The sequence below is a fragment of the Culex pipiens genome, chromosome 2 (genome assembly GCF_016801865.2).
Source record: "Culex pipiens pallens isolate TS chromosome 2, TS_CPP_V2, whole genome shotgun sequence".
NCBI classification, from domain to species: Eukaryota; Metazoa; Arthropoda; class Insecta; order Diptera; family Culicidae; genus Culex; species Culex pipiens.
The window spans coordinates 140957430-140968148 of NC_068938.1; the positions used below are offsets into that span (position 1 = coordinate 140957430).

At 43.6% G+C, this 10719-nt stretch overlaps 1 protein-coding gene across 1 annotated transcript in view; it reads right to left on the minus strand.

Moving 5' to 3' along the window:
* Positions 1-316: 316 nt before the first annotated feature.
* The window catches only part of LOC120415220 (uncharacterized), a 123481-nt gene continuing 113078 nt past the window's right edge, over positions 317-10719 (minus strand). Inside the window, exons 5-7 of the mRNA XM_039576674.2 lie at positions 9861-10234; positions 4623-5145; positions 317-4553 (exon numbers count right to left, since the gene is read on the minus strand). Coding sequence (XP_039432608.1) covers positions 1657-4553; positions 4623-5145; positions 9861-10234 — 3794 coding nt within the window. The 3' untranslated portion in view covers positions 317-1656. The remainder of the gene's footprint in view (positions 4554-4622; positions 5146-9860; positions 10235-10719) is intronic.

The window sequence follows — 10719 nt, forward strand, 5'->3', positions numbered from 1 at the left end:
TTGCGTGATTCCTACTCGAAACTAGATGTCCGAAGGCTTGATTGTTGAGGCAATTGCAAACCTCTTTTTACACCTCAGCTTCCATCCACCCCGGGATTCGAACTGACGACCTTTGGATTGTTAGTCCAACTGCCTACCAGCGACTCCACCGAGGCAGCACCTAACCTTTTTAGGTTAGTCCGGGTCCAACATTTACTTCCCCATCCGACGGAAGGCGTGATCAGACAAATCTCGGCTCGAAAAATGCCACTGGGACATTCTGGGATCGAACCCAGGCCGACTGGGTGAGAGGCAACCACGCTTACCCCTACATGAATGAATTTTATGTATTGCAACCAAAATTGTATGTTTTTTGTTGAACTTTATTTAGCTTCACAGAATTGTATTTACGAAATGGAAGAAAGCAATGTTTGCAGACATCGGTTTGAAAATCCATTACAGTGGCGATTTTGGGTGTTCGATGACGGCCGCAAAAGGTCCTGAAGATATTTTGAGCACTAGACGAAACTTAAGTTCTGGAAAAAATGGTCAGATAAGCTTGAATTGTTTCTTGTGTAAATCAGTAATTATTGATGGCGCATGGAACCAGCGAAGTGTTGGTTTGAGTTCGATGGTTGAACGATTCATCAATATTTTTGAAAAAACAACAAAAAAGCACCTGAAACATACTCAAATCGTTGGAAATGGACATGATTAAAGAGAAAAATCAAGCCAGAACGAACAAATTCAGTGAAAATGAACTTCAAAGCAATTGTTTGCCACACACAAAATCGGAATAGGAATTTATATAATTGTGTATGTAAGTTGTCCTAACATAAATTTAATTGATATAAATTTAGTTAGCTAAACTGAGTTGATGCTTAATGACGTCAATTATAAATCAAGGTATTCAATGCTCACGTCCGTGTTAGAGAAGCGTACGATTTGCCTGGATTTTTTATGTTTTTTTTTTTAAATAATAATAATGCATTGCACCGCTTCAACAATTAAACATGAGTGTCACTGCTGAAAGTATTACGAAAAATTGCTAAAATTTTTGAATCGAATGGAGAAAATGAAGATGACGAACCAAGCTGGCTACACTCCTGTATTCCAGGACATGCGGCCTACAAAGGACTTTCTTTCACACTCAATTAAAAACACCGTTTTGAATGATACAAAACATCAATAGCGAAACCAATTCATTTGTTTGCTTCCAAATCTCCATACATACAGATAGTGTAATAGTAATCTAGCTTATTACTAGAAATGGGGGGAGGGGGGGGGGATGGGGTCTTTCCTGAATTCTAAATTATTCTAACCATCGCGCAAGAAAAAAAAACAACTTCAAATTCTCGACCATGCAGCTCGCCCGGAAGGCGAGCAAAGGAAAAATAAACTAATGTTTTTAAAACTAAACAAAAACAAAGTACACACTAATTTGTGTCCCCACTCTCTTTTCTATTCGGCCGGCGCGGCGCTCGACCTCTTACACACTAACAGTACTAAAAATCAAACGCTTCCTGTGTTTTTGCTACTTTGTTCTGCTTTGCTACAACACACTTCGTATTTTTTTTGTTTATTCCTCAAAAACCGATATTATACGTATATCCATGACTGTGACTGACGTTACTAAGTTTAGCGTTAGTATTGGACTGCCCCGCGAACTTAGCGCAGCTAGCTCTTGCTGGTGGGTGGCATCGTCGCCCCGCCACCACCTCCTCCCGCCATGTTGGGCAGATTTTTGTAGAACGCCAACAGCTGATCGGGGCTGAGCGCTTGCAGGTAGAGGCTCGGGTTCGCGTAGATCGCCGACAGGTAGAGCGGGTCGAAGGGGAAGGCGGCTTGCTGCGTGTTGGGTGGCGCGGAGGACGTCGACGCCGGCGACGACGAGGTCGCCGAAGAGTTGGACGCGACGCGGGTTGACTGCTGCTGGAGTTGCTGAAGCATTTGCAGCTGTTGCTGCTTTTGCTTCTGCTCTTGGAGGCGCTTTTGTTCGGCGGCCGCCGCAGCAGCGGCTGCTTTTTGCTGCTGCTCGTGGGCGGCGGCGGCCTTTTGCTGCTGCTGGAGCTGGACCTGCTGCAGCAGTTTGATTTGCTGGCTGAGAGAGGGGGATTCGGAGGGGGGTGGATGCTGCGGGGAGGGCATCGAGAATTGGGGAGTTGGGATGAGTGGAGGGGGTTGCGATAGCTGAGCCTGTTGAGCTTGTGAGTTGGACCTTCGGCGGGTGTTTTTCTTGGGTGCGACCGGAGGTTGCTCGGTGAGTTGTCCGAGGAGTTGGGTCAGGCCTGGGATGGAGGTCTTGGAGAGGCCGGAGGAGGAAAGGATGCTGGCCACGAGCAGTGGGTTGACTTTCTGCAGGTTCGCCAGCAGCAGGCCTGTCTCGAGCAATGAGTTGGGGTTGGTACCGGCGGTTCCGTTGGAACTGGACGCCGAAGAGCTTGAAGAAGACGGTCCTAGGGAGATCTGCGGACTGGGGTCTTTCGGCGGCGTGCCGCTGGCGGCAGATAATGGCACGATTTCGAACGGTTTCTTGCGGGAGTTTCCAGCAGATTGCTGGTGTTGAGGCTGCGGAGGAGCCTGCTGCTGATTCGGCGCGTGAACCAGTGTAATCTGCAAACTTGGTGCCGTCCGAGGCACGCGACTCGCGGGCTGAGCCCGCTGCCTCGAGTTCGACGGCGTAAAGTCCAGTCCCATTGGGATCATGTTGCCACTTCGACATCCAGTCAGGTCAAGCAAGTCGGTGGGCGGCGCAGCCGCCGCAGGCTTCACCGGCATGCTGTTGCTTGGAAGGCCCATTGCCTTCGGATCGCCAAAGATCTGTCCCGTCTTGGCGTACATTCCCTGCGTCTGGCAGTCCAGCGGGGTGGGAATGTACTTGCGATCGGCACCACCTCCACCTCCGCCACTCTTACGCTGCGGACTAACCTCCGCCGTGATGTTGATCCGCATAGGGTTCGGACTCGCCTTCGGGCTGTGCTGCGTAATGGCGGAGAAGATGCTCGCCCCGTTGGAGATCGGAGTCACCTCCAGACCACCTTCACGAAGAATATCCAGCTTGCGTTTCTTCATCGGCGGCAGCAGCGAAGGAATCGGTCGGATCGACAGGCCGGCCTGTTTGGCCGCGGCGGTCGCCACCGCAGCGTCCTCTTCGTCATCGTTGTCACTGTCCACCAGGTCGATCACCTCGGTTGGTGCGGGAAGAACCTTAGGCGTGTTGCCCTCGCCGACGGATCCGGTCAGTCCAGCGTAGCTGGAAGCAAGACTTGCCAGCGCCGCAGCGCCGACCGCACTGTTCAGCAAACTCGAAGCAATCGGCGTGATCGTGGTGAGGTTCTGATCGCCAAACAGACTGGCGGCAGCGGCGCTGCCCGCCATCATCGGAATGTTCTCCTTTTCGAAAGGTTTGTTGGAACTGGAGGTGGCTGCAGCCGCTGCCGCGATGTTTGGCACACTTCCCGTCGTCGAGGACGACTTGCGATCGGCCTTCATGCGAACGTGTCGCAACGAAGACGTCTTGGAAGCCACCGGCGCCGGTGGATTCGTACTGGCCGTGCTGATTGAAACGGTTCCACTCGTTGGGCAAACGGAAACCTCCTTGATGGTCAAATCCGGATCGGCAGGTCGACTCAGCGGGAACAGCGTCGCGCTGATGTTGTTCTCAAAGTTGACCGACGATCCCTTCGAGTTCTCCGACGCCGACGGCGATTCGATGTTGATCTCCTGCCCGGATTTGTCCTGCTTGAAGCTGTACTTGAACTGCGGACTCTCCCCTCCGTTCGCTCCCTTGTCGCTCGACTGCACCGTAATCTGCTGGATCTGGATCTGGTTCGTGATCTGAATCTGATTCGTAATGTGCTGCGGACTTTGTCCGCTGATCTGCTGACTGTTCGCCTGCTGATTGCCCTGCGGGTGGATCGTCGTCTGGTGCACCGTAATCGTCGTGTGCGGCTGATTGATCTGGATCTGCGACGACGACGACGGGTCCTTCTCGTCAATGTTCGGCCGAACAATCACCGTCAACGGCACCGACACCGGCGACATTCCCAAGTGCACCGAGGCGTTCGGACTCCCGGTCACCCCAACGCTACCATTACTGCTGTTATTCTCCAACAGCGGAGATATCGCCTTCCCCTTACTTTGTACTTCCACGGAATCGTCCTTTGACAAATCCAACGCCCCACCTGCGTCCTTCTCAAACTCCTTCTTGACCTCAACCGACGCCACCACCTCATCTTCCTTGCACTCGATCTTCACCTTAACATCTTCCTGCTCCTCCCGCTTTTCCACCTTCTCCACCTTAACCTCCACCACCCCACCATCCGTTGGCGATATCTGACTCTCGTGGCCGGTCTCACCCTCACGTTCCTCCTCCTCGATCTCCTTCTTCACAGCTTCGGCGATCGCTCGCTGGTGCCGTTCGTACGGTAGCAGAATTCGCTCGTACCGACGCTTGGTCATGGCGCCATTCTCGCCACCGGTGCCCTCCAGCAGCGTCGTCCACTGATCGCGGGTGGTGAGTTCTGCGTAGCCACCGGCGTTCAACACGCGCGTGTAGATGAGGTAAAGGTTGACTGGAGAATGAGAAAATAAATAGTTAAAATTTTGAACAATACAATTTCTCAAAGTTAGCGAAGCCTCACCTCCCCTCAACGAAGCCACCTGATTATTCGCATACGCCAGCGCTTTCGGGTCCAAAAACTCCTGCAACCGCTGCAAAAAGTCCCGCTGATCCGGCGCCATCCCGTCGCTCACCTGGAACAGACTGCTCGGCCGTTCCGCGTCACGCTGCTCGTCCTCCTCGTCGAACGCATACTCGCCCTCCATCTTCTCCACGTCCCCCTCGTCCCCGACGGAAGTGCCCAGCTCGGTGTCCTCGGTTTCCTCGCCCGCTTCGCTTTCGTCCGCCTTCCGGTTGAAGCCCTTCGGCTTGCGGCCCGGTCGTCCCTTGCGACCGCGTACCTTGCCGGCCGTACCAGCCGTGGGTTGGGGCGGCGTCTGCTTGCCCTTGGCATGCTTCTGCTTGACGGGCGGTGGAGGCAGTGGGTCCACAGGGATTGCAATCGGATCGACCGCCCCCTTACCCGCCGATCCACCGGATGCCCGAGCTGGACGGGGGTTGTAGCGGGGAGTGGTTTGCAGGTTGACCTTTTTCGATGGGGAGACCTGCGGAATAAATGGAGTTTGGTAATAATCATTAGTTTTTCATTCAATGCTCCATACAATTTTGCGGGCTGGTCATGCAGTATGGGCATGTGAATATTCGAAAATATGTATTCCAGGCAAATTAAATAACAAGTTCAGTTATTTGCCATTTTTTAAATACTTAATGGAGGAAAAGCACCCATGTAAAAAATATTTTCAATAAGCTGAGGCATTTTTTTACTTTGCTGAGATGTTTAAATATCGCGAAAAATTTGTTTTCATCAGTGTCATCTAATTTGTTCTATTTTGTCAACTCACCAATCTCTGAAACTATTGGTTTGATTTTCAATGTTAAAAAAATTAAACTTTTTAAAAAATCTGCTCTTTTCTATTAAAAATAAACTTTAAACTAATTTGAAAATGTTCAAATTAAATGCCATTTCAAAAGATTATTCTTGATTATACAATCCAAACTCGATTATCTGAAGGAATCGGATAAAATTTCAATTCGGATAATCGAACCACAATTTTTTTTTATTGTTGTCTTATTTTTTATGGTTGAGCTTAAGTATGACCCCTGAACTACGCTAAAGTGATTTGAAATTTTTAAATCTAAGTTGGCGGTCAAAATGGCGGTGATAAAATATTGAAAAATGCATTTTGTAATTTCGAAGGCAATACACTGTTCAAATTTGACTAAAATGGGGTCGCAGAACTCGAATTTGATGTACAGTGGACTCTCTCGTTATCGATATTGAAGGGACCGTCGAGAGAGGGAGTTATCAAATTATAGAACGGAAAATCAAAGCAATCTTCTTGAAGGGACTGAACATTTTATTGACAGCTGGAGCAATATTGATATCGAGAAGATCGACAGCCAAAGAGTCCACTGTATAAAATAAGAAAATAAAAGAATGCGAAAAACATGTTTTTTCGTGATTCGATCATCCGAAGTCCCACACAAACCTTCGGATAATCGAACTTCGGATAACTGGAACTTTTGATAATCGCGTCTGGACTGTATTCTTGATTTTTATGGAAAGGAACAGAATATTTCACCAGATTTTCAATTTTTAGCATTGAAGTTGAACCAATAACTAGTTTTCGAGAAGTCGCATGTTGAAAAATAAGGAAAAATTTAAAGACACTAAAAAAACTATTTTTTCACAAAATTTAAGCTGTCATGCTGTATTTCAGCAAGCAGCAGTTCGATCAACAAAAAAGAAAATTTGTTTGAAATTTTCTCAGTCTTTAAAAAAAATGCAGGTTTCTTTTATGGAATATTTTTAGTAAGGTAAAAACAGATCATTATTTTTTTATTTCATCTTGAAATCCCTACAACATGAAAATATAATCTTTTTTTCTACTGCATATTTGATTTTACTCAAATCTAACGCAAAAGATCTCTTTTTAGTCCCTTTTTATTAAAAAAAACTCAATTGACCGAAAGTTTTGCTATTTTGTGAAATCAAATGTAAATGATTAAAAGTCAAATAAAAACCGGATTTTTTCCGTGTATCTGTTTTTTTTCTTCTTAACAGTCCGGATCATTTCCTTATAAATGCCGAAGACAGGACAAAAATTCATTCAAATAGAAAAAAAAAGTCGATTTGCAAAAACGTTGAGAATTACTCATATTTTTTATTACCTGTAACTTTATATTTCAGAAGAGGATTGTAGAATAAAATATGTTTTGAATATTGTTTGTTTGCGGTTTGAGAATTTGAGAAAAAAACGCAAAATTTAATAAAAAAATACAGCCTTTACGAGTTGCGTAACGCTTGGCATTATCGAACAAAGGAAATTATATTTTTTGTTTGGTGAGTATTGTGAATTTCAATGCAGGAAATAGTTTATAAAATCAAAGATTTCAAACTTGACTGTCAATTATTTATTTTTTTGAAGTCAATCGAAAAATTACCTCAATTTTGTTACAGGAAATTAACAATTATGTGTCTTTAACAGAGTTTTTTGCTTTTTCAATAAGTTTTGGAAATCTTCAAACCAAAGATGGCAAAATTTCTATAAAAAAAAGATTGAGATCTATTTTTCGAATATTGTCCATATTTTTAAAATTTTGATTAAAAACAATCGAACAAACGAAAAAAAATAAGTTTACTAAAAAAGGTAATAATTGAATTGTAAGGATTGCTCGTTGCAAGACGTTCTGCACACGTTAACTGGTCACATTTAAGCAATCTAACCCTTTATGGAGTTATAAGAGTGAAAATGTTTTATTTTTGTTATAGACAAAAGCTAAACTTTCTATAATGTGTCATTTCGGACACACAACCGTCCTGCAGCAAAACTAACTGTTTTGTAATAACAAAAAAAGAAAAGGACAAAGAAAAACTTTGTAAGGTAGTGTACATCGAAATTTCTAGAAAATAGTCAAAACTATTGTTCTGATTGGTCGGCTTTCTCAGTCGGTTAAAATAATCAAGCGATGTTTATATTGAAACTGCCCGACGTTTCGACCGGTTTTGTCGGTCTTCTTCAGAGGAAACTGTAAATTTATTCACAAAATTGGCAAGGGGAACACAATGAAACATCATATGGGACTCACTTTTGTCTAGTCGCTATCGTACTGTTCGTTACTCTCCAACGGTAGGGTGTCCGGTTTGTAATAGTTAGAAGGTGGTTTTCCCTAAGTAAGTGTAAAAAACTATGTGTGTTGGACAACCACACATAGTTGGTGATGTGACACATTTCCAACACTGATAAAGCAGAGGGTTTGAATGTTTTATCAATGATCTTGACCTGGGTGAGATCAAAATCATGTTTGTAGTTGATTGTATGTTCAAGCAAAGCAGTAATTTCTCCCAGTCTGGCCAACTGCTCATCAGTGTTGGTGATCCCCCCTTCAACAAGTTTTTGGTATTTGTTGATATTTGCTCGATGTTCAGAAAATCTGGTTTTGAGCTGGTTTGTTGTCAAACCGATGTACGACATGTCACAGTTTCCACACGGTATACTGTAGATGACAAATTACTGCTTTGCTTGAACATACAATCAACTACAAACATGATTTTGATCTCACCCAGGTCAAGATCATTGATAAAACATTTAAACCCTCTGCTTTATCAGTGTTGGAAATGTGTCACATCGCCAATACGGACAAGACGGTCAACCGCCGTACTGACGTATATGGCCTAAGTAACACATACTCGGGGATTCTACACACTATCAAACCATCTGTAACACGAAGAAACAATCCTCTCTCGGATATCTCCAACCACACACAAACTACTAACACACAATAACCCACCGTTGGGATCATCCAAGCAATACCCACCGTCACACCATATTGTATGAAAGCTAAACCCTTGCAAAGTTGGGATAGTGAACAGTGTCGTTACCGAGATTTTGAATTTGTTCTCAGTTATGCAGTAAGTCGATTTTTCGATATTTTTGGACAACCACACATAGTTTTTTACACTTACTTAGGGAAAACCACCTTCTAACTACACAGCTAAAAAAGTAGTAATCCAGCTGAGTGTAAAAGGCCTGGGTGTAAAATAAATATTGCATTATTTTATGCAATTTTATGTGATTTTACACCCTGAAATATGTAGCCCATCAGTATGGGAAACCAACTTGACCGAAATGTCAAGCTCATATATGCGTTTATCGGTCTCATGGCCAAGTGGGCTAAGGCGCCAGTCCTCACTGTTGGTGCTGGGTTTGAATCCCGTCAGTTGCAACTTTTTTTTGGTTTTGTTAAAATTGTGCACGCAGTGTGTAATATTAACTGTTTATTTTGACGAAGGTGATGTGCATGCTTTTGCATGCGATTTTACCATCGGATTTTTTGCTGTGTATTACAAACCGGACACCCTACCGTTGGAGAGTAACGAACAGTACGATAGCGACTAGACAAAAGTGAGTCCCATATGATGTTTCGTTGTGTTCCCCTTGCCAATTTTGTGAATGAATTTACAGTTTCCTCTGAAGAAGACCGACAAAACCGGTCGAAACGTCGGGCAGTTTTAATATAAACATCGCTTGATTATTTTAACCGACTGAGAAAGCCGACCAATCAGAACAGAACATTCCAGTCAAAAAATCATCCATTATCAAAATTATTTTAATCGGGTTCAAACACTCAGATAAAATTTAAAAAATTAATGATTTCCATGGGAAAGTGAAGCAACGATTAAAAAAAACAATTTTAAAGTTTTCAACTTCTTTTGCAAAATGCAGTATAAAGACAATATTTTATGAATAAAATAATGACCTTGATAAAATTTGGTCAGCATTTTCCCATAATTCTAGCAATGTTTATCGAAATAAAAAAAAATAACAAATTTGATAATGAAAAAATGGGCAAAATTTACTTATAGTTCTAGTTAAAAAATTAAAAAAAGAACTATAACAAATTTGGTTATGACTTCAGATTATTTTTATAAAGTTGTAATGTCACATGACTTATATATTAAAATGATCCAATGATTTTACAGTTGTTATTGTCTTACTTTTTGGTATTCTGTCATAAGATCTGATGTGTAATAACAAGTTTTAGTGTATGTTTTGGGGATATTATTACTATTTCTTCTCATTATCGATGGTCATGATTTTTTTTTTTAATAAAAAATCGGATATTTTAACAGGATTGTAAAATATTGAAGTTGTTAAAATGTTCTATGTTATGTTATGCCCACAATTCCGGGATGTTTTGTTGTTCTTAAAAAAATATCATTTGGCAAAAATGCCCAAACCCGTCAATTTCTACCAACCTTGCTGTACGAGTAGTCCGACGCGTCCGAATCGTTCGACTCGCTCTCCTCCGAGTTGGCGCCCTCCTTTTTGACAAACTGCGACGACGACGAATCGGACAGGGTCTTCTTCCGCTTGCCCCGGGGTCGGCCCTTGAGCTTCGGCGCCAGGTGGTTGCACAGCAGCTCGTGCGTTTCCAGCTCCGGACAGTCGAAGGTGTCCTTGCAGAACATGACGCGGGTGTTGGGCGTGGTGGCCACAAAGCCGCTGAGCGTCTCCACCAGTTTGTTCCGCAGCCAGTCATCGTGGACCACCTCGAGACGCTTTTGGACGGCCCGGTACCGGCAGTAGCGGGAAAAGCTCAGCACCGCCACTTTGGACGCCACGTTTTCCGCTGAAAAGGGGAGAGGGGGAAAAGAGAAGGGTTGGTCATTAAATCAAACAACTAGTATGTCTGTCGAGCGTAGTACGAGCTCGTCGGAGACCGGGGGTTTTATGCTGATGCTGCCGGTTTTAGTTTATTTAAAAATATTGAGTTTCAGCGAGTTGCTGTTTGTTTTCATTGCAAATGTGTTGTGGACAATGGCGTGTACAGTTTGTCTTGCATAAAAACGGATAAATTGAACCAAATTTTAATGTTGTAAGTGAATTAAGATAAAATTGTAACACACATGTTAAATACAATTAAATACAATTATTTTTTTTTTACAGAAGATCTGTAACGATTCAACATTAAATTGATTAAAAAAAACAATGTCATTTTTTATTTAAACCAGACTTTCCAAAACACCACTGTAATTCAAACCAACCCGTGCGCGTGTTCTTTTGCAAATCCATGCAAAAACCAACACATTGCTTCGGCTCGTCATTCTTCCTCCG